The sequence below is a fragment of the Streptopelia decaocto genome (genome assembly GCF_964273445.1).
Source record: "Streptopelia decaocto genome assembly, chromosome: 17".
Taxonomy (NCBI): Eukaryota; Metazoa; Chordata; class Aves; order Columbiformes; family Columbidae; genus Streptopelia; species Streptopelia decaocto.
In genome coordinates, this window is record NC_138672.1 from 1,201,149 (window position 1) to 1,228,765 (window position 27,617).

Below are 27,617 nucleotides of genomic sequence, written 5' to 3' on the forward strand. Positions count from 1 at the left end.
TTTGAGATTACAAAGGTGAGTTGCATTCTGGTGCTCATGTCTTTCAAGACCGTAATGCTTGAGTGGCTTCCCCACTGTCAACCTTCATCAATATTTCAAGCTTCTCTTAAAAAGCTCACAAAGCACCAACAAAAAAGGCTTGTAAGAGATACACCATCACCTGTCCTGCATCAACTGCAAGGACTTGCAGGCTCCAATTCCACAGATCACCAAGCCAGCCTCTGGTGTCCCCTGATACACACGAGGTCCAGGCTGGTGGCAAACCCCTCTGCTCCCTTTCCCTGTGATATCAGGGACATGCTGCAGCTCCAGCTGAGGTTTGCATAGTTTTGCCCAAGAGAGATCAACAAAGCACAGTCTCACCATGTTCCTTCTGCCACACCAGTGGCAGAGGAAGAGCCACGTCAAAGCCTGTCCCCATGGTCAGACCTGAGAGTGCCAAAGCCCCAGCTGCTGTTCCTGTCCCATCAAGCAGCAACAGCCCAGGCCGAGGAAAGCAGCCTCCCAGCCAGAGGGCCAGTACATCAGGAACAGGGTGTGCCTTTGGGCCTCCAGATGACAGTCATCACAGCTGGCACACTGGCAGGATGTGAAACACATGGAGGTGACCATTCTAAAATTGGTGACCCAGACCCTCTGGATCGAGAAGGAACAACTTCCCTGCCCTTGAATTAGGAGACACACATCTACCGAGCTCTGCTGGTGCTCTGCAAACAGACAGGGACCATGTCACACTGCAGTTGCTCCAGAGCCCATGACCAGCTCCTGGTAGCAACAACATCCTTCTTGCTGTGAGCAGGAAAGGAAGCCTCTAAATGTGGCAGAGCTTCTCGTGCAATGATAGGCAAAGATAACCATGTGCAATACTGCACGCGTTTCCATCTGGTTTCTTTTCTGACAACAACAGCCCTTGGAGCAATGAACTTTTCTCTCTGTCTGGGTTTCCTGCTTGGCAAGTTTCCTTGACTGCACAGGGATTAACATGGAGAAGAGGATCAGTGCGAGGCCTGAGGTCTCCTGGTTACAGCTCTAAGGGGTCCTTGTACGGTCCCATGGCACAGTTGCCTTCAGCAGCATCATGGTTTAAGGTCTGGGGTGCCATCCCCTTTTCAGCTGCCTACCTTGGAGTTGAGATCTCGGTGGTAGATATTCTTGGAGTGCAGGTAGATCATTCCTCTGGTGATGTCCGAAGCTAAGTCCACTTTCTCCTTCCACATCAAAGCAATGTCTTTGCAGGCCAGGAGCTCCTCCAGGCAACCCCCATTCACATACTGTGAAGAGAGACATAAAGCAGGTGGCTGTGCAGCTGGGCACAGGGTCCCCTGCAGCTTCCTGGGTGCTGAACCTCCCTCGCCAACCCCGGAGCCCCTCTGCTGGGATGGAGGTTGGGAATGACACCTCCCGCGGGGCCCCTGTGTGCGGTACAGTACAAACACCCCTCCTGGCGCAGCATGTCGCTGCTGGTCTCTGGGCTTTGCCCCGCTGAGGGACAGCGGTATAAGCCAGCGGTGGTCCTCACTCAGAGGCACTGAACTAGAGGCAGAAAGCCTGGCAGCAGCTCAGTGAATGTGTTCTGTCACCAGCAGCGTAGGAGCAAGGTGACACCTTCCCGCTACCAGCCCAGGCTTTTCCATTAGACCACACCACCATTCCAGAACCACCCTGGAGCTCCTGCCGCTCTCCATCTACTTTACTTTTGCACTGGTTTGACTGAAAATGGGTTCATTTTCTTCATGTAGTTAGAAAACTTTCTTTTCCATAGTTAGCAAGCTCATTATTTGGACTTAGTTTGAGAAAAGAGATAACAGCCCAGCACAGAGTTAATGTTTTGAATTGCTCTGGTCTGAGATTGGGGATTGGGGATGGGGTCAGTGAGTGGTGGTTGTATTGCCAGCTTGGGTTAAACCACGACAACTTTCTACTCCTGCCCTCCATACCTGGCTCCTCTTCTCCCTGCCAGCTGGCGCATTCTGGCGTTTTCGTGGTACCAAGCCAACCCGAGACACTTTTTGGCTCTCCTGCGTGAATCTCGTGGCCCTGCAGTAACTATGCCCCACTCCAGGTGTGACCAGCTGTGGGTCAGAAAGGACCAGAAGCCCCTCCAAGGCAATCTTGCTAGACGAGAGCCATTCGGTGGTGCAGGAGTCAGAGAGGCGCAGATACGCATTACAGGTTATCATCTGCCTGCAGATGATCTATCTCCCTGCCTACAGCACACTTACAAGCAAGAAAACCTTTACCTCCAGAATGGGGTACAGCTTGTCATCTTTCACACATATCCCAAGGTACCTAAGCAGAACACATTAAAAAAAAAAAAAAAATAAGAAGCCATCAATGTTCACCTCTAATCTTCATTGAAGATCTGCCTTAGAGACACCAACTCCAGCCCCTGCCAGCCAGTGCCCACTGCTCATGGCTGAAGGATGTGCCCACCTGACGATGTTGGGGTGGGACAGCTTCTGCAGCAGGCTGATCTCACGCACAATCACCTCTTGGTCCACGTCGTTCTTGTAGATCTTCACCACCATCACTTTACAAGAAGCAGCCTGGGTCACCTGGAGCCAAGGTTGGAGCAGGACATGTCAGGTTCCAGCGGTCTGCCAGCCCCTCTGGACGGCAGCATCCCTTCTCAGCCACATCTGATGTTCTTGCTGCCCAGGGCTTTGCACAGTCATTGCACAAGTGCAAAGTGCTGTCCCACATAAGCTCCACTCCAGTGATGCCTGCCTGGGTGGCTGGGCACAGTTAAGTCCCTCCTGTCCCAACACATCACAACACTCTCTGCCAAAATTTGTGTGTTTCTTGGGCTAGTGGAGTTTCTCAAACCACACTGGGTCGTCGCAGACCTGACCTTCTCTCCTCCAATGTGTTACGTTCAACGTCCCTTCCCAACCATAGCCTTCCCAACGTCTCCATCCCCCCTTCCTGTCTGGGTCTGGCGACCCTGCAAGGCTGTTGGCCTCACTCATCCCCAATTCCTTCCGCACCCCTGCCCACGGCCAGTTTCCCTCCGCCCAGACTCTGCCAGATAGATACAACAAAGAAAGTACAGAGCCAGTTTATCTGTCCCTCACATCCCAGGATGGAGGCCCCGTGTCTGCTACCCAGCTCTGTGCTAAACTGAACCTCTGCTGTGGACATTCCCCTCCTGGGGCTTCCCCTGGGCAGGGGCACCAGAAGCTGAAGAGCAGAAAACAAAATTATTTTCGCCATCTTACAACAGTGAACAGACTGAGCAAGCATTTTTAGGAGGCCCCGGGGCCGGGCAGCACAGAACGCAGGGTTCGTGCCGGCCGCAAGGACGTGCGGGGTCCCCGGGCTCTCAGCGCTGACCCGACCATCCAGGGCCCCTGCACTGCAGCTCATGTCACCTGGGTTGACAATCAAATAGCAGTTTCCAGAATACATCACAGAGCATTGTGGTACTTTAACATTTCCACCCTCAATTAACGTCTGTTTTAAGGAGACTCATGTATAAGGCGTGGCCCACACTGATGTCCTGACAGGTCTCCCAAGGCTAGCAGAGAATCCAGACACGTTTAATTTTATCTCATTTTGAGGTTTGTTGAGTTTAGTTTGGTTTTTTTTAAGGCAAAAATAGTTTAGATACGGCATGAGCTGGCTTAATAGCAGCACTGAGTCCCAAAGTCACCCATTGCTCTCTGTGGTAGCCAGTTTACGGAGAAGGTTACTAGCCATGGTGAGGAGAACAAAGAGCTGCATGTAAGACCCAGCCAGGCTGGAAGGAGAGAAAGGTTCGTTATAATCAGAGTCACAGAACAACCTGTCTTGGGAGTAGCATGAGCTTCCTTTCTGAAGGAACGCAACCTGATAGTTGATGTTGCCGCTGGAATAACTCTGCCTCTCTGCTCGAGCGGGTTGGAAGGAAGCCAGGGCTCCGACACCCTCACCTGATGGGACTTCATAACTACTGACTGTGGGTCATCAGATGTAACTCCTTATTATCTGTAATTGCACAGACGTAAATATAAGAGATGCTATCAGTCATCATCGCCCAAAGACTGAGAGTGCCCTTGTGCCCAGGACAGAGCACAGGGAGCATCTGAAAACTGGAAGATCTGAAAAACTTTCAGAAGAGCTAATAGTGTGTTTCAGTGAGACATCTTTACCAACTCTGGTGGAGCCACTGAGCTACACTGAGCTTCCAGGTGAGGCTACATGTGAACACCAGCAGAGCTCACAAACACCGCCTGGGCTGGTGGAGTCGGTGAGAGCTGACGAGTCATTGTCCACAAGGCAATGCACAGTCCAGCCTGGTCTGGCAAAGAAATGACTGAAAAGCAATGACCCACACCCAAGAAACAGTACTGGGAAAGGTGGGCAAAGGCAATGAGCTCAGAAGGCCTCTTCGAAGAACACAGGCCCTCAGACTTTGCTCTGGCCGACATGGAGCAGCCCTTGGTCTGCTCTGAATCACATAAAGTGCTCAGTTTTGTCCTGGATCAGTGTGAGAACCAGGGAGGTGCAGAGGGACCTCCAAGGCATTCTCATTTCATGCTAATGGGTGATGAAGGGCAAAGAGCTTGTGTCAGCCTTAAGTGGAGAAATGTGAAAATTCGGCACTGGAAACTGCAGAAGGACACAGAGTGGGACTGTGCTTCCTAATGGGTGTGCAGCATTTTGAGGGCCAACAGAGACAGATGTTGCTCAGAGCCTCCTTTGGGCAGCGCCTTAGACCAGCCTCAGAAAAAGTGAAGTCACATTGCATTTCTCTCCTGCTTTTGAGCACCTCAGGACCCTACGTATGAGAGAGCTGCCCATGAAAGCAGCTTTATGCTTCCCCAGGAGAAACTTGAATAGTTCCTTATTGCACATCAAAAAAATGAGGCAGAAAAAGAGGGAAAATACCTTGTGCCAGGGCATGCAATACAACCCACAGAGCAGAAGGCTGTGCCCAGACCTCTTGAGTCTGAGTCACCAAGCAGAACCACGCAAAACCTCCTTCTTCAGCCTACCCACATATAACAACTCCTGAGAATGGGCTTAACAGAAGGACAAAGGATGGCAAAGCAGGCAGCCAGCACTTCAGGGAGTCTGTGTCCTTGCTGTGGGAGTGCACTGGAAGACAGCGTCTGTTGGCAAAGAGCTGCGAAGGACCATCACCAGTGATGCTTCACAGCAGGAGTGCTGCTGTTCAGTACCAGTCCACAGGGCACTGGCTGACCCAAGAGGACCAGGAGTCATCCCAGCACCCGATTACAGACACGCTCGATTTCTCAGACAGATGTCAAGTCCCCACAGAGGACTGTCCTTGCCCCGAGTCCTCCTCTGCTGTCCTCTTAGTATTTGATCCATAGCATTTCATTCAAAGTTCATTTTGATGGCATCTCTTTTTCTGCTTCTACTTCAAGATACTATTTCATTTTCATGAAAGATCTGTGTCTCCAGCCAACTGCTGGAATTTCATTCAGTGCCAGGGCAAGAGAAAATGCCACATACGGAGGAAACAGCAACTGTTACTATGAAAAGCCGCTAAAGGAAAAATAAGGCAATGGCAACAATGTGCTGCATATGCATAGAAAGCACTTACTAGAAGGAAGGCTGAGGTGGGGAGAGGTATTTGTCATATATTGCTCCAGTCTGCAAAGAGATGCCAAAGACCTTCGGCTGGGGATTCCCCATGAACAGCTTTAGTGCACTGTCCCTGGACCTGAAGTTCACCCAAAGGCTTTATTTATCACAGCACCAAGCCCAGATGCAGGAGAGGAGGAGACAGACTGTTGAGAACGCAATATGCGTTTATCTGTCCAACATGTATGTTTTGTGCAGTTGCATGTTCCAGGAGCAGCATTGGAGGGGGAGCAAAGAGCAGCATCGTGGATCCTGTGCTTGCTTGGAGAGGGTTAAACAAACTCCCACACCAGTGGAGCTTGGTGCAACAAGTGACTCACAACAGTGAGAAAAGCAGGTTTGCTTTGGTGACACACCATCTGCATCATGCACTGGCTCAGAGGGAGCCACAGGTCCCCTGGCATTAGGGCAGCAGAGGCAGAAGTGGACGGAGCAGCAGCCTGTCCTAGCAGGACACTGCCCCAGGTCCCCCGCGCTTCTCCAGCATCACTGCAACACAGGGCAGGAGCCAGGGAGGGTGACGGCGCTGGTGTCCCCATGGGGTGTGGGTGGCAGGTATTCTGGGAGACACATGCAGTTTAGATTTACATTCTTTTTCTCTATATATTTTGCTACAGTTTTGACAACAAAACCTGCACAGAGCAGAAATATCCTCTAATCTCATCCAATACCCAGTTTAGCTCCCTGACAAGCCTGTTGTATGGCTAGATGACAGTATCAATGAACATTGACTGAGTCCTCTCATCTCCTTTTTCACTATGGAAGGGGACATGCACACCAAAGGCTCTGTGCTAGGTGCACAGAGGGGAGCGGACGCCCCTCCCTCACCCCACCCCACCCGCCAGGGTAAGCTGGGAGGTGTGAAGATGAGGAAATAAGCTCAGGCACGAGCTCCTCAGGTGAGGCACCATCTAAACACCCTGAGCTGCTGTCACACAGGGCACGGGCTGCCTGCGTGTTGGGTTACCTTGTACACTTTGGAGAAGAAGCCGCTGCCTATCAGCTCGGCGTTGAAGTTTTCCCAGAACTCCAGCTTCCGGACAGCCGTGCGCAGCCGCTGCCAGCGGTCCACCTGGCAGTAGGTGTCGGACGACTCGCCGTAGTACTGCGTGGGGCCAGAGGGCTCCGGTGCGATCAGCCCTGTCTCGCACATCATGGGGACAGCAGCTAAAACACAGTGAACCTCATAGTGAGCCAACAGCAGCACTTGGACATCGAACAAATACCTGCACTAGAGACCAGGACTGGACAAAGCCTCAGGAACAGAGGGAGAGAAGACAACGCGACAAGATGGGTCTTATGAGGAGTGGTTGAGGGAACCGGGGCTGTTTACCCTGGAGAACAGGAGCTGAGAGGAGACCTTATCGCTCTCTGAACTGCCTGAAAGGAGCTTGGAGCATGGAGGGTGTTGGTCTCTGCTCCCAAGTAGCAAGTGACAGGACAAGAGGAAATGGCCTCAAGTTGCACCAGGGGAGGTTTAGACTGGGTATTACGAAAAAATTCTTCCCAGAAAGGGCTGTGGGGCATTGGAACAGGCTGCCCAGGGCAGTGGTGGAGTCTCCATCCCTGGAGGGATTTAAAAGGCGTTTAGATGAGGTTCTCAGGGACACGGGTTAGTGCTGGAGTGAGGTTATGGTTGGACTCGATGATCCTGAGGGTCTCTTCCAACTGAAATTATTCTATGAGTCTAAGATGAGGCGCCCTGCAGCACACGTTGCACTGGAAGCGCCCATGGGTGCTGTCTCCTGGATAAGTCACCCTGGGCCTAGGCCTGCCTTACAGAGATTGTGTTTGGACTTCTTTAGAATAGGACCTACAAATGTCAAATTAGCACATAGTCACTCCTATGTTCTAAAGGTTTACAATAGATAGGATGTATTAACTTGAACACATCATAGTGTAGCCCAGGAAAAGCCAAGGGGACCCTGTCTTGCTTAGCCAGCTTATGTTGGGTTAAAAGCCACTGTCTAAACTGGGCTCTTAGCACAGGTCACATGCCATATCCTAATGCCACATCCACTACCCCAGACCTCCAACAGGGCTCAGCTCCTGTTGCTGAGGGTCATGGCTGGAGTGTGCGAGCAAGAAACACTCAACCTTAAAAGGGTCCTCACTTAGCAGATGCCTACAGTTCATTACAAACCCTAAAGAATCACAGAACAAGGAAATGCCCCAGCAACCCTCCTCCTGTCTCTGTATCCCAAATTTGACTTCAAGCTCCATGTATCTCAGCTAAATTGTCTTCTTTTTCCACTGCTCTGATTCTCATATTTCCCTCTCCAGCCCCCTCCCTCTGTTCCCCCTTTTATAGCATCACTTGCCTCCAGTTATTTCTAAAAATGCAGGGAAAGCAAATCCAGTGGAAAACGAGCCTCTGACAGCGAGTGAGGTGAATAAGGCACCAGTTTCTGGATAACTGTACACAGCTGTCGGTACACGACAAGGCTGCCTGAGCACCTTCCTCTCACAACATGTGCTTAGATTCCTGGGGGCTGCTGAGCTGCTTTTCTAGATTGCAACCAGATGAAGTAACAAAGATGAGCAAAGGTAAGCTCTGTCCTCCCTGGGTTTCTGTCTTAGGTCTTTCACCAAACAAGGAGCTGTATCAGCATCCCCTGATCCCATAGATTATTTCATGGCTGCCTTTATTCTACAGGGTGAGGCAATATCTGCACTGAGACACATACAAAACATTTGCACTGGCCACCTCATCACCTACAGTCCAGTCAAGATCCAAAGAGAGAGCAACCAAACGTGGGCAGACAGATGTGGTGCAGGGCTGAGCAGGACAGGAGGAGCCAAGGGCTGGGACATGGGACAGGCAGACGGTGCTGAGCGGGGCAGGATCCCTGACACCAACAGCAGGCAAGCTCCAGGCTGAAACTCAGGGGGCTACAACACAGGGGAACAACAGCATGGACTTGTGAAAGCAGCCAGACCGCAAAGCTGCCACTGGAGGACAGTACCACACAGACTGCAGGAACCAGAGGCCTGATTGCACCACAGACACCTGCAGGACCAAAGCCCCAGGACTGCTCGTGAACACCGGAGCCTGCGGCCACGATCACTCAGATGAAAGAGGTTACAGAGTCACAGCTTCACCCCTGCTCTAACCCGAGGACACGCAACCAAGGAACATGATGGGACACAGCTGCAGGGACTTGCCTGGAGGTTTTTGCCCAGGGACAGTCACTGCTCCCAACAGCACCGTCTGAAATGGAGCTGTGCTCGGCACCCTCCCATCGAGCCTGCACCCAGGTGCTGCACACCCTCACAAGGGACAAAGAAGCTCATACAGAAGCAGGGGACAGCACCCACACAATGACACTGCTGCTAAAGCCACCCCGCTCTGGCTGTGTCACTGGAGGTATCACCTTCCCACAGGGACAATGCATCCAGATTCTGCACGGGTCTCTCTCTGGTGCGCAGAACGGCCCAGCTCTGGCAGGGCTCGGGGCACCGGTGCAGCAGGGCGGGGGGCAGGGGCAGCAAAGGGCTGTTACTGCCCAAGGCCACGCTCAGCATGAAGGGCCGAGGAGCAGGAGAGCAGACACAGGAGGTGCAGCAGCTCCAGGCCAAGCAAGTGGTGCTTCACAGTCAGCGAGACACAGGGGAGCTCCTCCACACCCTGCACAGCCAGCCAGGACATAGGGGATGCTGACAGGGTCCTACAGATCCTGCTGACGCCAAGACCCCAATGAAACACGGAGGACTGGCAGAGGTCACCTTGCGCATTAGACCCATCTTGGAGGATGCACTCCCAGGGTTTATCTGCTCCTGCCCCAGTCCTGGGACACAGGTGTGCCCCCTCGTGTTGTGTGGATGGCAAAACCCCAGAGTGCCATTTGCTCACTGGCAGAGCAACCGCTGCTCTGGCCACCAGAGATGTGTTTACCCAGCAGGCTCTGAAAGCCGCTCCCTCCACTTCAGCACCCTTCAGTAACAAAAGAAAGAGAAAGGGGAGCCTTTCCCCTTCAGAGCAGCAGGTCTGCGGGTGCCCTGAGGCCCAGCCACCCGGAGCCCCTCCTGCCTGCACAGTGACCCGGGCACCGGTGCGACAGGTCAGCTCGGCACGGCAGGCTGCCCCGGGCTGCCCCTGCCACAGGGAATGGTTTCCCTTTGAGAGGCCTCTCTGTTCAGTGCTTTTCCCATGTACCATCTCCTCCTGCCATGACCTAGTTCATCAATTGCTGCTTTGTCCAGTAAAGAATCCCTGCAGCACCCCCAGCATGCTGGGAACAGCCCCTCATGTTATGCTGCTGAGTGGGAGTTGAGTCTTTATTTTCTTCTTATAAATGTGGCTGTTTGTCCTCAGATTAATGATGACATGTAGGCTGGAGGAGAAAATGGCCTTTCAAAATGCCAGGAGTTATTTAAAGGTTTCCTAGGAGCCAGGGAGGGAGGGTGGGAGGACGGGAGCGGGCAGGGCGGGCTGGGGCACAGCCCACGGCCCGGGGCAGCCGGGCCGGCGCATCCTCCGTCACCACCAAGGTTTGGAGCACCCAAAGCAGCGCTTTTGTCTGACCAGGCAAAGAGCTGGGGCAGCTGTCTCTGCCTTCGGTGATCCCAGCTTGAATCCAACTCATTGGTGGGTGACCAGGCTCGAGCACGGGAGGAGGCTCATCCCCTTCAAGGCAGGGAGATGGGAGGCAGAGAGGGGACCATGGTGACACTGGCTTCCACCATCCTCCGGGGAAACGTCCCATGTCCCCAAGCTTTCAGCTGCACCTGCAGCGAGCAAGGAGTTCCCTCTGTACAGAGCAGCCAACACGCACCTCCCGGCTCACCCAGGGCGGCAAGAAGCACCGAGGAAGCAGCTCACAGGCAGCTAAGAAATGTTTGGGTGCTGTGACCTGTCATCACAGGGAACCCACTCCTTGACAGATTGAAAACATGAACTCAGCAGTCATTTTGAAAAGCAGACCTGGGGCACTGTCTTCCTCTGGGCTTCCCTTGTCTGCAGACAACAGAGGCACCTGCACACCCTCCAGACCAGCTCCACCAGACCCGTGCACAGCCAGATACAGCCCCGAGCATGTACCCGGGCCCAGGCTCTGCTGCAAGGATGCAAACCCCAGGCTTCAAACCCCTCTTCTAGACAGCAATTTTCCTCCCCTCACCCATCAGACATCCCACCTGCCTCCTCTGCCACCGTTTCCAGGGCTTCCCATCATCAGGAAGGTCGACAGCTTCTCCCCGGCCCCCTCTGCTGGACCAGCCTCAGGGACCCCCCTGCACCAGGCAGCGCAGCAGGTTGTGAAACCTCATCTGGTGCTCAGTAACACAGCAGCAAAAACCTTCTGTGAGTGGGACCACTCTGTAGACAAAACATCTTTGCCAGGACAGCAGGGAACCAGCACTGGGGTGCGCAAATGGGGTAACCCCCCGTTCTGATGGAGAAGGGCTGTGCACTGACTGTGTGTGTGTGCACGTGTGCAGGATTTGGCCTTGGGGGGATCAGGTACAGAAGGATGTTTACAAATCTGTAGGTGCTTGTTAACATTTTGTAAGCACCTAGCACTGGGGTTTAACTGTCGTGTTGCTGATCCTGACGCTTCACTGATGGCCAGTTGTTTACACCAATAAATCAGTAAATCACTTCATTCTCCAAATGGTTTAAACCACATGAGTTGAGTGTTTTCTCTTGCAGCACATGCGTGGGGGGCACGGGGGTCCCTGCAGCCCCCCCGACCTGCCCCGCGGCTCTGGGCTCACCGGCCGAGGGCCGAGCGGCTCCCAGGTGCGAACACAGAGCAGATCCAGATAACGACGGCGACATTAGACGAGATCATCTGTTTAAGCCAGATGAACAACACACCTCCGCAGAGTTAATCAGCATTTATCTCTGTCAACAGAAATGGACTTTCTTCCATTCTGGCTTTTTATAACTGACACCAGCAAACCTTCTTGTAGCATGAGGAAAATGTAGCAGGTCAAGCAAAACCAAAATAGTTCTGCTGCCCAGTACTATGTCATTGATCCCTAAAAATATATCGTCAATATTTTTGAGTTCTTGACCCACAAAGAAAAAAAGAAAGGAAAAAAATCTTTCCCAAATACTCCCGGCTTGGGAAGGAGGTTGAAGACAGACCACAGCTCCTGCTGCACACCGAAAGGGACGGTTTTGCATGTAGACAGTGACATTCACCACTGCAAGGGTGTCGAAACAGCCCAGCAGCTCCCAGCATCAACCAGCGTCCACGGGGACCAGCTGGCTGTCCCTGGGCGCAACTGCCGCACAAGTGAGCAATCAGCTGTTGTGGACATCCTCACACACAGGAACATCTAGCTAGTCTAAGCTGGGCTGTTTCCCTCAAGCTCATCCAAATATATTTGATCTCTACAGCCAAACAATATCTCTTGAAAAAATAAACAGAAGCAAACCAAACAAAAAAACCCAACAGAATCAGGAAGGAAAATTCCTCTCGCCACAGGAAGACAAAGTAAATTACACAGCAGGGATAAAGGGATACTTGCATTTCACTTGAGCATGAATGCATTTTTCATAAAACAAAATACAAACAGCCCAGAAAGTAAGACTTTACAAGCTCAGGGCAAGCCACTGGCAGGATAAATGATTTTTACTTTGGAAATGCAAGCGCCTGTTATGGTGCTGTCAACAAGGGCAGCTGCGAGGCACAGCCCGGGTGGAATCCTGCCCCCCCAGGACGGCATCGCGCTCACACGGCCGAGATCACACCATGGATTGCAGTCCCAGCCTTGACTTAGCTGCTCTGATTTCAAACCTGTCCCTTGCCAGGTAAGAAAGAAACTTCAGGAGAGATCTAAAATCTGGGAAATCTTCTTCCCCGGGAGATTTCAACACAAAGTCATGAGAGAAATTATAGCTAAAATATCCTTTTGTTGAGGGGAAAATGCCAAGTACTAGGTACAAGGGAATTATAAGATCCAGCAAATGGGAACTCAGATGATCCAAGAGGACAGCAGGTTCTCTGCACAGTATAGTTCTTTGTTATAACTGGCCACTGTGACAATAAATCCCTTTCAAAATCTGAAATAGTTAAACGATTCCACACATTATGCTGAGGAAGGATCTAAGCATTGGAAAATCTGATGAGGACAACAAGATGCACATTATTCAGAAAGCAACCTAACCAAAAAGCATAAAGCTTCCAGGTGAAGATCTAGGGCTGATGCTACCTGCAACAGGGAGACAAGCTCTTCAGATCTTCTGGCCCTAAAAATCAGTACATCCCCAAGGTTTTCAAGGAAGAGATTGTCTGTAATTTTAGCTATAGCAATGCACATTTTTTAAGTGAAGAGGGACTGGCTCCTCCAGCAACCGATCTGCCCCTCCCACAAGACACGTCTCCAGGGAAATGGAGACACAGCCAAGGAGCCCTGACCTCCAGCTCCCTCCTGCCCACACCCTGGAACAGGGTCCCACTTGAAATGGCTTCCACGAAACTGATAAAGACACATCAACCAGGATGCATAAAGACATTTAGGCAGCTTAGACACAGTTTGGCCTCTAGCAGAGTTAAGGACAGTCAGGCACCCAAGTCTTCCCAGAAGAACTTGGCTGTTCTGTACCGTTTCGCACACGTTGAACCCAGCCATGTGTGCAGGTCTGTGCGGGTCCTGTCCGGTAACTCTTCCCCAGCTCAGAAAGTGCCACAGCACTGCCCGGTGGGTGTTCTGAAAGAAGGGAAACAGGCCAGCACAAGTGAAGACACGCTCTCCAGGTGTGCTGCTTTGACTGAAGATGGGTTCATTTTCTTCATGCAGGTAGAAACCTTGCTTTTCCATAGCGAGCACGGTCATTCTTTGCACTTAGTTTGAGAACAAGAGAGTTAATGTTTTGAGCACAGAGTTAATGTTTTGAATTGCTCTGGTCTGAGAGCCAAGGACACTCTGAGCTCTGCCCGCAGGTGTGAGGCAGCGAGGAAGGGGATGGACGGACAGAGCTGGACGGACACCGGACTGAGCAGTGACCGTGTTCCAGCCCATTGGCGTCATGCTAATTATTTAAGGAGAGTTGTGAGCTTCTGGTTTGCTCTTTCGCTTTCTCTCTTCACTCTTTTTGGTGCAGCCAGGGGAGTTTTTGGTTGGGACATTTAGCTCGGCCTTTTGCCATTTTGCAGAGGCCTCTGGGCTTTTCTGCCTTTTTCCTCTTTTCTCTCTCCCGGACTGGCTGGTTGGACCCGGTGCAGCTTGCTGGGACTGGCTGCTCAGCTGTGGACAGAGCTTGTGAGGAATTGCCTTGAGTATCTTTTATTTCTCTTATATATATATATGTGTATATATATATATACATTTACTAGCAGTGTATTAGTATTTCATTATTTTATCAAACTGTTTATCTCAATCCAAGTTTCTCCCTTCCGTTTCAATTCTCTGCCCTGATGGGGCTGGGAAGGGGCAGGTGAGGCTGTGGGGGCTGCATCGCCAGCGCGGGTTGAACCGTGACCCCAGGGCGGTCAGCAGAGGCTTCGAGTTGGCTCACCTGGCAAAGCGGATGGTGATCCACTGGGCACACAGATTCCTCTAAGATGGAAAGGAGCAGAAAAGAGTAGAAAAAAAATGGTTGTAACAACTCAGCAGTCACAAGCCCAATCCCACACATTTATTGTCTCTCTCTGCTCCCTTTGCTACACTCTTAATGCAATTTCCTGTGATTTTTATTTTAATTCTGGAAACTCATGGTACAGGACCCCTAATTGATGTCATAAGGCGCTTATTTCACCAGCGTATATAAACTTCATTTTCCGCTGATATTTAATTGACGCTATAGAAATGAAAGAGCAGAACAGAGCACGTGGGTGTTTCAAAGGATGCTCAGTGTGTGGGAACTGTCAAGTGTGTGAGCTGGTGAGAACATCCCCAGCCCACCCTCTCCATCAAGAACGCATTAGGATAATAAAAGATACCGTGACCTTACTGCTGAAGCACTGAGGCATCATCTGATAGCAATTGCTATCACTTGTTCTCGTTACAGCCCAGAAATGAGGGCTGGAGGCTGTGGAAGGACCGAGGAGGGAGGTGGGGGCTGTGCTGTCAAAGAGCCCACGAAGGGCTGGGCTCTTTGCAAACCCAAATGTGCTCCACAGCAGGTGAGAGCTGAGCCCTTTGTCTTTGGGGTTTCCAACCAACACCTCCAAGATAAATCTCAACCACTCTGTTTTTTTTCCAGAAGTCAAGAGGTGATTTGTAACTCCAGGATTGTTCTCAGTGCAGATGGGCAGAGTCCTAAGCTGGAAGAAAGGCTCGGGCTGTCTGCCATGATGGCCGGTGATCACCCCAAGGGGAATGAGCCTCTGTGTCCATCTCTCCTCAAATGCCAAAAGGCAGTAACAGCACTTTGCTGGTATTGCAAGACATTCTGATATCTCAGCAAAGAAAATCCCATGTGCAACAACCAGCACTGCTCCTCATCAGGGAGAACATGGTTTCCTGCCCCTTGAATTCTCTCCTGCATGTCTTGCTTGGCCTCCTGAAGCACTTGCCACCTCCTGTCCCTGGCACACCAGGCTGGAGATGGCCATGTGCTGTGCTGTGAGTGCACCGGCAGCTCACCGCAGCATTAACCACCTGCATTAACAATGCTTTAGATGTTCAATAAGCTGCTGGAACTCTACATGGTCTTTGCCAGCTGTTTCTGAGGGATGCCAAAGCTCCTCTGCTGAGCTTCACGCACAAGCCATCACTACACCCATTAAGCAGCTTTCCTCCTAAACCTGGTCTCTCTCTTTTTGAGTCACTGGACACCACTTGGTTCCTGCCAGCTCTTATATCCAATGCACTAAACACCCACAAAAAAACACTGAATATAAACAGCACCAAACCCCCTGAAAGCACTTCATTTGGGAATGCTTAGAGGGCATTAACTGCGCTTTGCACTTTCGGAACCAGGTGGGGAGCAACTTGTTTTTACACACAGAAAACCATCAGGAAATGGCTCAATGTCACCGAACTGTCCCAGCACCATTTTGGAGAGGACCCAGCAGACCTGAGACCCATGCTCCAGCCATAGCTCCATTCCTTAAAGACAAGGGGATGAGTTGGGTGAAGAAGACAGCTAATGGGGACCCAGCTCCTGTTAAACACTGTATCCACAGACCCGCAGTGAACAATGGAAGGAAGAGCCCAGTGGGTCCGTGGGGCATCCTCCAACACTGGTACTGGCTGCTGCTGGGGACAGGGACAGCCTAGAGGGACCATGAAGCTCTGTTCTTTTGAGGCTGTTCCTAGGAAAACACTAACCTGACAAACATTTTAAGGTCTCTGAAATCTGTAGGTGGGCAGAGACCAGCGTCACCACTGTGATCATGCTGCTCCATGAGATTATTCATGTAACGGCACAGAAAAACCCTGCAGCAGTGGCACAGCCCGGTGAGCAAGGAGCTGACCCAGGACCCCCGGGCTGCAGCCCCAGCCAGCGTCTCCTCGGCATCACCTTTCCTCCTCCTTCCTCTTCTTGGCTTTTCCCCTTCAGGACAGGGACCAGCTTTTAACCTGCACAGAGCTGATAAAATGGGGCAAGTGCTCCCACAACACTTCCCACCATTTATCTCAGTGGGAAATCTGGCCTGGGAGCCCCTGTGCACAAGGACTCCGTCCCTGGGCTGGGCATGGAGGGACAGTAACGCCTCAGCTAACAGCACCTGCTTGGTCCCCTTCCCCTGCCACACAGAAGCTGTGCTGGCCACCATCTCATGCCTGCTTTGATACACTGAACGCTTTCACTAGGCATCAGTTCTCTGAAAAACATTTTTGCAGTTCTTGTTCTCAGCTGGATGAGTCCCTGCTGCACCTCAGCACCTCCAGCGCTGTCTCACAGGCAGGATGGGCCTTCCCTTCCCTTTGCGGCCTGGACTGGTGCTGAGCAAGCGCTCGTCAGCTGCAGCGTCAGCCCGGAGCAGAGGCCGCAGCTCTGCGGCTGAGGACGGGCACGTCCCGAGGTGCTCCAGGCTGGGGCAGAGCAGCCTCCAGCACAGCCCCTCGGAGGCTGGATCAGTGCAGAGCCAGCACAGCCCGGCTGCTGGGTCTGTCCAGAGCTTCATCTCACACAATCCCAGAATGTCAGGGGTTGGAAGGGACCTGGAAAGCTCATCCAGTGCAATCCCCCCATGGAGCAGGAACACCCAGATGAGATTACACAGGAAGGCGTCCTTGTCCTACTGTCAGTTGTCACCGAGAAGAGCCTGGCTCCATCCTCCTGACACTCCCCCTTTCCATATTGATCCCCAGGAATGAGTCCCCCCTCAGTCTCCTCTTGTCCAGCTCCAGAGCCCCAGCTCCCTCAGCCTTTCCTCACACGGGAGATGCTCCACTCCCTGCAGCATCTTGGTGGCTGCGCTGGACTCTCTCCAGCAGTTCCCTGTCTTGCTGGAACTGAGGGGCCACAACTGGACACAACATTCCAGGTGTGGTCTCCCCAGGGCAGAGCAGAGGGGCAGGAGAACCTCTCTGACCTACTGACCACCCCCTTCTAATCCACCCTCCTCCTGATCAATGCAAAGCACCCTCAGCCAGGGCACCGTGTGCTCCCTGGCACCTGAAAATTGGCCCTTTGCTGACATTCATGCAAAGCCGTATTTGCATCAAGCTGGGGAGGAAGGAAGGGACAGCCCTGTGCGCCCTGTTGCCAGACTGTTTCCACAGCAAAGCCACACTCTGCAGCGTCCTGCAGCCAAGGCGGGAGGTGGAAAGCCATGGACGCAGCACAGAGCATCCGTGTCTCTGTGATTTGACCAGGGGCTTTTGCACCAGCTGCAGCCAGCCAGGGAAGGAGCATCGGCTGTGCCCCTGCCAACTCCAAAAGGCCTTTTGGCCCCATATCCACTTACAAATCAACACTTCCCACCACCTCCGGCATGCAGCAATGCAGGAAAAGGTGACATATTTTTCAGACATCTCAGGTACTTCATCAGTTTAAGGGAGAGCAAATAAACCCCTGGCTCATCAAGCATCAAAACCACTTGTTCATCACCTGCATGTCCCATTCACCACTCTCAGGTGAGCAAAGTTTCTCATTCTAAGTCCAGGGCTGCCCAAAGAGCACCACTGTCATCATGGGCGCCGCTCTCACGCCATGGCACCGAGCACCAGCACAAGGCACCGTGCGACGTTTAAATGGAGCGCAAATGGGAACCAGAATAAGCTCTTCAAACTGCTCCATGCCGTTCTTTGGCAGGTGCATCGACAGAGCAGAGGGTTCAGGTGAAACTGGCACATAAGAAACAACTGCAGCAGCTGTCCTGAAACAGGGCACCTGAAATAAGACGTGGCCCATTTGGGATCTTGGGTACTGGGGCTGCCAGGAAGCTTAAAGCTCTCAACAGAAGAGTGAGGGATGCCTGTGTGCGGGCATTAGAGATCTGATCATTACGCTAATTGGAGAGGGAGGAGGCTGCTCTGCCCCACAGTGCCCTGGGGACGCTCCCAAGGGCGACCGATGGTGGGAGCGCAGCCGTGTCTCCAGGGCGGAGGAATGGAGCCGCGGGTTGGGCTGTGCTCCCACTCAGGGACAGCGCCTGCCCACCCGCCCCTGCCACCCAAAAGGACCTGGGCGAGGCGGGATGCACCCTGCACCCTGCCAGCGGTACTGAGGACACAACAGAAAGATACCCCAGGAGCTGGGATCAGTCTTCCTTGGAAAGTGCTGCTCCTTCTCCAGTGACAGTTAACATGACCAGGGACCACTTGGACCAAGCCCCCCACTTTCAGAGAATTAAACCTGGTGAGAGGTGACCCTGCGCCCCAAATACCCTCGAGGATCTGAGCCTTAGTTTGCCCTTCTGCTGACAGCAGCTGAGAGACACGTGAGGGAAACAGCCTGAGAATTAAAACGAAGCAAATCCAGTCTTTAAGGGCCACCCCATTCTGGCAGGGGACAATCCCTCGGCTGAGGGAGCACAGCTTGGCACAGACACGCCAGCACAAAGCATCGGCGTGCAGGGAAACCCAGATGCAACACAATGCTTTAACTGAGGCTCACGCCAATGACCAGCCCACTGGATCTGGTCAGAACAGAGGTGCATTGAACGGCCTCTCTGTGCGGCCCTTCCCTCATCATCATGGCTTCCCACTCTTGCCCTGACGCCCTTTCCCGTTCAGTGACGCTTGGACTCTGCTTCATTTTCCACGCATGCGACATTTAAGGCAAAACCAAAGCACCATCCTTGTGTTAAGCAGAAATCGTTCATCCTATTCCCTTCCTAAAGAGACCACGTTTCCCCTCTGCACTTTCGCAGGTCATGGTTCAAGGATAAAGATCAGCCAAAGAGCTGCTGAGAGGACAGAGAAAAGCTGCCCCCAGCAGACACACAGCAGGCAGCCCCCAGCTGAATCCTAAGCCTGCATAATCAGCTGTGAATTTGACTCATGCTTCCTAATCCTGTCTCCAGGGAAAGATGCATGTGCCTCCCTGGGGGGACGGCTCCAGTGTGACTTAATTAACTCTTGATCCACCATAAGAAGAAGCTTCCCCTGGGCTGAGCCATGCCAAAATATCCATATTCCCCAGCCCTTTCAGTCTGGCTGCCTTGGGAGTGAAAAGGTGATCACTCAGAACTGGGACTTCACGTGCCCCAAATTGCCCTCTGGATGTGTTTCTCTGCCTCTGCCATCCATAGGAGCATCTGGGGCACTAACCAGACAACTCACAGCCCAACACAGCATCCCCACAACCCCTCTGCACCTCATTTCCCAGTCTGCACAAGGAGAAGAGCCCCAGCCCCCGCACGGCCGCAGTCCCTGCGGCGCCTGCAGATGTGGCACCGCGGACCGAGCCGCCCTGCGCTGGGTGACAGGGACCAGGCAGTGGTGGGTCCCCACGCAAGAGGCGTGTGGGCAACAGACCTGAACCCAGCAGGGGACACAGACGGGCTGGCAAACCTGGCATGAGACCTTGCTGGTTCAGATGGGTCACCCTGAGAGAAATCCTGCCCCTTGGCAGCTTGAGAAGCCCCCAGCACATGCTTCCCCTTGCACATTTTCCACTCTCCAGCCAAAGCAGGATTGTAGTAAATATGCGGCAGATAGAGCTGAAATCCATTTAGAGCATCTCAGATATTATTCTTCCCAGCAGTGGAAAATTAATCACAGCAGCCCTACCGACTCCAGCTGCTCCATCCCCAGCGCTGGAGCTCTGGTCTTCAGCAGCCAAAAACCTGATCTTTCCAGGCAGTTCAAAACAAATTAATGAAAGACAAACAACTTGGAGTAAATTTTCTCAACCTTTCACAGATAAGGGGCAGAAAACCACTTTTCTGCTTCTTAGCCCTCTTCCTGCAAAAAACTACAGCAAAATGATTTCACGGGTTTGGCAGAGACTGCTGTTGCTTTGAAGCTTTCTCAACACTGGAAAAACACATTTTCAGGGCTGCTGTCACTGCACTGTGCGGCACGGGAGCCAAGCGCTCCCTCTCCCACCACACAGAGCCGGGAGGTGATTCACCTGCTCTGCCACCCAAACCTTCCCAGGAGCTGGTGTGACAGCCGAGGCTGTTAGGCTGGTGCAAAAGTAATCGTGGGTTTTGCATTGTTGAAATCTGCCATTTGATATTGGAATACCTTCTTAAATAAATGGGCTTATGATATACATCACTTTAATGTGCTTTTCTCACTTTATGTTTTTTTGCTACTGACTTATTACTAGCTGTTGATTTTATATTTATTTTAAACCATGGAAATTATGTTAGACAAAAAGCAAATCTGAGTGATTTTCTTATTCGAGTTCAGAATGGGTTGTAAAGCAGCGGAGACAACTCGCAACATCAACAACGCGTTTGGCCCAGGAACTGCTGAACTGCAGTGGTGGGGCAAGAAGTCGCGCAAAGGGGCCGGGAGCCTTGGAGACAAGGAGCATAGTGGTGGCCATCGGAAGGTGACAATGACCAACTGAGAGTGACCATCGCAGCTGATCCTCTGACAGCTACATGAGAAGTTACTGAAGAACTGAACACCGACCATTCTGTGATCATTGGGCATCTGAAGCAAACTGGAAAAGTAAAAAAGCTCAATATGTGGGTGCCTCATGAGGTGACTGAAAATCAAAAAAATCACCATTTTGAAGTGTCGCCTTCTCTTATTCTATGCAACAACGAACCATTTCTCAATCAGATTGTGACATGCAATGAAAAGTGGAATTTATACAACAACTGGCGATGACTAACTCAGCAGTTGGACCAAGAAGAACCTCAAAAGCACTTCCCAAAGCCAAACCTGCACCAAAAAAAAGGTCACGGTCACTGTTTGGTGGTCTGCTGCCAATCTGATCCACTACAGCTTTCTGAACCCCAGCAAAATCTTCACATCTGAGGAATATGCTCAGCAAACCGATGAGATGCACCAAAACCTGCAATGCCTGCAGCCGGCATCGGTCAACAGAGAGGGCCAAACTCTTCCCCACGACAACGCCTGACCGCACATCGCACAACCAGTGCTTCAAAAGTTGAACAAATTGGGCTACGACGTTCTGCCTCATCCTCCATATTCACCAGACCTCTTGCCAACCGACCGCCATTTCTTCAAGCATCTTGAGAACTTCTTGCAGGGAAAGTGCTTCCACAACGAGAAGGATGCAGAAAATGCTTTCCAAGAGTCTGTCGAATCCTGAAGCATGGATTTTTATGCTACAGGAATAAACAAACTTATTTCTCATTGGCAAAAATATGTTGATTGTAATGGTTCCTGTTTTGATTAATAAAGATGTGTTTGAGCCTGATAATAATGATTAAAAATCCACGGTCCAAAACTGCAATTACTTCTGCACCAACCTAACACCTCTGTTCCTCTGGCTGCACCAAGAGACACACAAGGAAAACACACCAGCTGCAAGACTCTGTGTTGTAAGAATTGTGACTGAGGCTCTAGGTCTCGGCTGTGGCAGAGATTTATGAACTGTAAAAATAGATATATTAATTATTTTTTTTTTCCTGCAACAGATTAATGCACGCAGCAAAAACCCACTTCAAGAAACAGCTGCTGAGGACAGGAGGCCAGTGAGGGAGCACCCCATGGGCACTGGGCCCTCCATCCCACCTCTGCACAGGGACTAAATAATCCACCTGCCCGAGGCTGCGTGAGATCGGTAAGTCAGAAACAATTTAAAAGCCCCTGCTTTGAGAGGGAGGTAACTGGACCCACCTCAGCAGGGCAGGCGAGTGCTTTCCAGGAGTTCACCAGTTCACAGCAATTCGCACACCACAGCCCGCCCTGCGCTTGGCCCTTGCGCTGGTCCCGCAGCCGGGCTGAGAGGACACGGGAGAGATGGTCCCGGCTCCAAGAGCCCCCAGGACACATCCTGCAGCACAGGAATCCTCCCCAGGGAGTGAAGGAGGGTGAACTCGAATCCTGCCGTGCCAGGGCAGGGTTTGTCTGTCTGCCTCAGGGCAGCACCCCACGCTGAGTTTGCCTCGAGCACCCAGGCCCGCTCTCCTGTAACACCCTGCTCGCCTCTTGCCAGCGCCTGCTGTATCTCAGCCACCACTGGCTTATTAAAAACCCTATTTGAACATGAGACAACGGTGTGTCCTCACAGTCAAGAGGGCCCCGTGTCCCGGTGCACCCAGCACAGCACGGCCAGCCGGGCAGGGGGGATCGTCCCGCTCTGCTCTGCGCTGGGGCGGCCTCACCTGCAGCATCCACTGTGTGCAGGGCTGGGGACACAGGAGAAAAGGAGATAAAGCTGCTGGAGAGTGTCCAGAGGAGGGACAGCAAGTTGGGGAAGGTTTGGAGGGGAAGCCGGATGAGCAGCGGCTGCAGTCCCTGGGTTTGCTCAGCTGGAGCAGAGCAGCCTGAGGGCAGAGCTCATGGGCTGCAGGTTCCTCAGCAGGAGCAGGAGGGGCAGGGTGAGCTCTGCTCTGTGACAGTGACAGAGCCCAGGGAACGGCAGGAGATGAGCCAGGGAGGGGCAGTGGGACATGAGGAAAAGGTTCTTCCCCCAGAGGTGCTGGACACTGAACAGGCTCCCCAGGGAGGTGCCACGGCCCAACCTGACAGTGTTCAAGAAGAGACTGGACAACGTCCCCAGACACACGGGGTGACCTGTGGGGTGTCCTGTGCAGGGACAGGAGTTGGACTCCATGATCCGTGTGGGTCCTTCCAGCTCAGGACATTCTACGGTTCTATGATATGACTTGTGGGAAGTTGAACTTCAGCTGGCTGACAAGATGCCCAGCTCTCCTGCACACCTCCGAAAGTCAGGTTACCCCTGCTAGGGAAATCAATCAATCACTGACACCCATTACATCAGTTTCTCCATGTAATGGTATATAAACAAGCAGTATTTGCATGAGAACCTGTTATAAGAAGTTTCTCAAGACAAGCAAGCTGTTTCGCAGAGCTCCGCACACATCACAGGCAGCCGATGACAGTGACACTGAACGCAGTGCAGTCTCTCTCCAGGGAACAAGGTGTCACTCAGCGGCTCCTAAAGGGCCAAAGAAAGAGAAATAAATTTGTGCCCAAGATGAACATTTTCTTACCAATGTAGCACAGCAGACTGAGCCCTAAGGCAATCCCAGCTCTGTACAGGGGTTCTTTCATGCCAGTCCACTATCACAAAGCAGGGCTATTGCTAACAGATGGAAAAACTAAAGCTAAAACATAAGAAAAGCCAGTTAAGTGACTTGCCCGAGGCAACATGATGAGCCAGTGTCAGGGCGGAATGTCAAGTCTGAGCTGTGAGAGGGGAGAAGGGCCTCCCTTCCCAGAGCTCACAGACCCAGCTCTGCCCATTTGCCTTCCAGGCCCCCACTTGCAGCTCAGCACGGAGGGGACACAGTGATTTGTACTGAATAGCTCTCCGTGTGTGTTTTTGCTCTGTGAATCTGACCAGTAAAGCTTTTGAAGCTACACAAATTTTTAGAATCACAGAATCATTTTAGGTGGAATAGACCCTCAGGATCATCAAGTCCAAACACAACCTAACTTCAGCACTAAACCATGTCCCTAAGAACCTCATCAAAATGCCTTTTAAACCCCTCCAGGGATGGTGACTCCAGCACTGCCCTGGGCAGCCTGTTCCAATGCCCAATAGCACTCTGGGGAAGAAATTGTTCCCCAGACCCAACCTCAACCTCCCCTGGCGCAACTTGAGGCCGTTTCCTCTGCTCCTGGCGCTTGTTCCTGGGGAGCAGAGCCCGACCCCCCTGGCTCCAAGCTCCTTTCAGGCAGTTCAGAGATCAGAAGGTCTCCCCTCAGCTCCTGTTCTCCAGCTGAACCCCCAGGTCCCTCAGCCGCTCCCATCACACTTGTGCTCCGGCCCCTCACCAGCTCTGTCACCCCAGAACACACCTCGGCCAGAAGCTGCACGGCTCGGTGGCTCGGTCTGCTGCACGGGGAGCGGGATCAGGTCTGCTGAGACTGAACAACCTCTTAAATAGCAGCAACACGACACTTCATGTTCAGTGGCAAAAGCCTTAAGCACTCATTTTGAAGATCAGATGGGGCAGGAGCCAAAGCAATTGCCATCAATGCTCAAAGTTGAAAGTTGCCTCAGAAACTGTGCTTCAAGTCAAAACCCCGTGGCCTGCTGCTTTACATAAACTTCTCATTGCAAAATCTGCCCTTTGGGGAGAAGATTGTGCAAGACCTGATTTGAACAGTAGGAATGACCCTGACGTGTTTTCTTTAAAGGCCCTGATGTTTTGAACTCTCACTGCAGGAAACCACCACGCTTCAAGTCCTCGGCAGAAGAAAACCCACCTCTGTGCCCACAAGGCAGCACAAGCAGCAGCTCCTCCATACAGCAAGAGGCCAGGAGGTGGCAGAAAAAAAATCATCATTTCTGCCATAAGTGGGCTTTCCCACTTATTCAAAGATACCAAACATACTCCCAAAAGCTTTGCCAGCTGGTGCAGAAAGGTGCTTTGGTTACAAGAGGACTTCCAGCTTACACATTGCTTTGGGATCCTCTGAAGCATCACTAGAAAGCACCAAACCTGATGATCACGGGGCTAATTATTTAAAGAAAAAGATAACAACAGCGTATCAACAGCAAGCAGCAGCAGTGGGGACTGCTGAGGGATTTGCTGGACCGTGCCTTGTGGACCGGCACAAGAGAGATGCTGGACACACGGCTGCACCTCACCCCACACAACCAAGGGCAAGTGGTGACACTCCTGCTGAAGCGCCCATTCCCGGTGAGCGAGATTCAGTGGGACAAAGACGAGCAAAGATGTGCCGGGTCCCCCGAGTGCCTCAGCCCTGACGCCTCCTGCCTGCGCAAGGACCGTGGGCCAGGTGAGCCCTCCAGCGAGGTCCCTGCAGGGCTCGGGGTGCTCCCCACACCAACGGGCACCCCAGGGTGAACTGATGTCCCATCCCGGTGCATCCTCAGCCTCACTGCCCAGGCCCAGCTTCAGTTTATGTTCTTTTTCTGTTCAGGGACAGGAGCACTTTAACTCTTGCCTTACGATTTATAACCATGCACATGCAGGTAGCTCCCTTTCGAACACTTCAGCTCCAGCTGGTACCTCTTTGGCCCCTTGCAGGTTCATTCCAGGCTGTGACTGACCTTGCATGATATGAGCAATTTTTTTCACTACTCAGTGCGGGCTTTTTACCATTTGTTTACCCCACAGATTTACCTACACTTTGCACACGGCTTTTACATAGCCTCCAACTCAGTTTTCTGTTTTCTGTTTATCTGTTTTCTGTTTACCTGTTTTGTTTTGTTTCTTTAAAGAGGAACAACATACATTTGGGATTGAAGCTGAGGGCAGGATCCTGCAGCCCTAGCGTGCTCTCTCCTGGGGACTGTTTCTGCACTGGAATTGCTGAACTCGGCTTGGAAATGGAAGCAAGAGACCCTGGAGGTGCTGAGCCACAGAGGTGGGAGAATCCTGCCCGAGCCGATCTGAGCCGTTCCTGCGGCAGCACCAGCTCCTCGGGCTGCTCTCGGCAGATCCATATCACCAAGCCAGGCACACCAAGAAAGGGTGGGGGAAGAGGGACCTTCTCTGCAAAGCAGAAACTGGGCTGAAAAATAGATCTTTCCCTCAGCAAACCAACCTAAGTCAGCATGGCTACAGTCTGTGCAAGCAGCATCGGAGCAGCATTGAAGGCAAACTGTTCCATAGAATCAGAGAGTCATCCTGGTTGGAAGAGACCCTCAGGTTCATCGAGTCCAACCATAACCCACCCCTGGCACTGCCCCGTATCCTAAGAACCTCATCTCCATCTGTTCAACCCTCCGGGGATGGTGACTCCACCACTGCCCTGGGCAGCCTGTTCCAATGCCCAACAACCTTTTCCGTGAAGAAATTGTTCCTAATATCCAATCTAAACCTCCCCTGGCACAACCTGAGGCCATTTCCTCTTGTCCTATCACTTGCTACCTGGGAGAAGAGACCAGCACCTTCCATGCTACAATCCCATTCCAGGCAGTTGCAGCGAGCGAGGTCTCCCCTCAGCCCCCTGTTCTCCAGGCTAAACAGTTCAGACATAATTTGCTTGGACATAGGGAAAGATGACACAGAGCAACTGCCTAGAAACCCCACACCAAGCACAAATTCTATTCCACACACACTCCCACCCATGGAATCTGCTTTTTCCCTGCAGTCTTCCAAAAAACCCAGAGCCCTTCTCTGAATTAAGCCAAGGGACACTGCTAGAGACATTGGGCTCCACGCACCACTGAGCAGGTCCCAGGAGCAGCAGCTGGGAAACCACGCCTGGCTCTGCTCAGAACCAGCCCAGGGCAGGAGAACCCAGAGCCGCTCGTCCTCGCCATCACCCCAGGAGCAGCAGGTCCCATCCCCGAGCCGCTCCCGCCAGGGCAAAGCGCAGAGCCGGCTCCCGGGACTAGAATCAGCTCGGTCTCCATCCACTGAAGGAGGGCGCGGGGCAGCGAGCACAGCTCCATGAACAGAACACTGTCCGCTCGCAGCTCGCTCCCGCAGGGCCCCAGTGCCGGGGGGACCGGGGCTGCCCGCCCGGGACAGCGGGGCCGCGGCTGCGGGTGGTGCCTCTGCCCGGGCCGGTTCCCCCGCCGGCGGCTCCGCTCCTGGAGAACGGAAAGAGTCCGAGGGCGCTCGGGGAGCGAGACAGAGGTCCCGTGTCCCCCGGGGTCAGACCCGCCAGCTCCGGAGCTTCCCGGCGGCGGGACGCGGCGGGACACGGCGGGAAACGGCGGGACGCGGCGGGACGCGGCCCGGGCCCCGGCTCGGCGCTCCCGCCCGGCCCGAGCACCGACTCACCGGCTCCGCTCGGCCCTGCTGGGCCCAGCTCCTGCAGGACGCGCTGCCCCGGCCCGACAGCGGCACGGCACGGCACGGCACGGCCCGGGCACGGCACCGGCACGGCCCGGACACGGCACGGACACGGCACGGCACCGGCACGGCCCGGACACGGCACGGCACGGCACGACCCGGGCACGGCACCGGCACGGCACGGCACGGCACGGGCACGGCTCGGCCCCGCCCGCCCCCCGGCGATGCGCCACCCCCCGTGCCGTGCACCTGCCCCCTGCACATCACCTCCTCAGAAACACGCCCTCCCACCCCCCCAGGGCTCTCCCCGTGCCGCAGCCCCCCCGGACAAAGCGCCGCTGCCCCCGCCCAGCACACGGCACCGGCTCCGCTCCCGTCCGGCTCCGCACCCGCTGCCCCGGGGCGTTCCCCGCCCCCAACCTCCTCCGTGGAACAACCAAAGGCGACCCACAGCTGTGACCCCCGTGTCCCCCTCCAGGTCAGGAGTGTCCCCACGGCCGGCCCGTGGCTGGCCGGGCAGACCCCTTGCCCTGCCGGCTGGCTGCTGGACCATGGCTGAGGGCTGCTCAGAGCAGAGCCCGTTCGAATTCCAGAAACGCCGCACATGCCTGTCTTGCAAGGGCACCATTGTTAGACCCCAGACTACTAAACAGTGACAGATCCTGGCACTGGGACTCCCCAGTACGTGCACGAAGCCAGAAGAGCTTGTAGGACCCTGGCCTAAGGAAAAAAAAAGGTATTTTCTATTCCCATCTCAGAGAGCGGGCCAAGTCTCCTCACTCTCCTGCAGCTCTGCCTCCTCTCACAGCTGCTCTCCCATCCCTTTAGCCCCAGGATAAGGGG

General features: G+C 53.2%; 1 protein-coding gene across 3 annotated transcripts in view; it reads right to left on the reverse strand.

The window, feature by feature from the left end:
* LOC309447354 (dual specificity testis-specific protein kinase 1-like) overlaps positions 1 to 26,878 on the reverse strand; it is a 35,494-nt gene extending 8,616 nt beyond the window's left edge. For all 3 annotated transcript variants that reach the window (XM_082067862.1, XM_082067861.1, XM_082067863.1), the window contains exons 1-6: positions 26,763 to 26,878; positions 22,860 to 22,990; positions 6,560 to 6,759; positions 2,434 to 2,555; positions 2,241 to 2,289; positions 1,122 to 1,271 (exon numbers count right to left, since the gene is read on the reverse strand). In XM_082067862.1, the coding sequence (XP_081923988.1) occupies positions 1,122 to 1,271; positions 2,241 to 2,289; positions 2,434 to 2,555; positions 6,560 to 6,748 (510 nt within the window). In that variant the 5' untranslated portion in view covers positions 6,749 to 6,759; positions 22,860 to 22,990; positions 26,763 to 26,878. The remainder of the gene's footprint in view (positions 1 to 1,121; positions 1,272 to 2,240; positions 2,290 to 2,433; positions 2,556 to 6,559; positions 6,760 to 22,859; positions 22,991 to 26,762) is intronic.
* Positions 26,879 to 27,617: the final 739 nt, after the last annotated feature.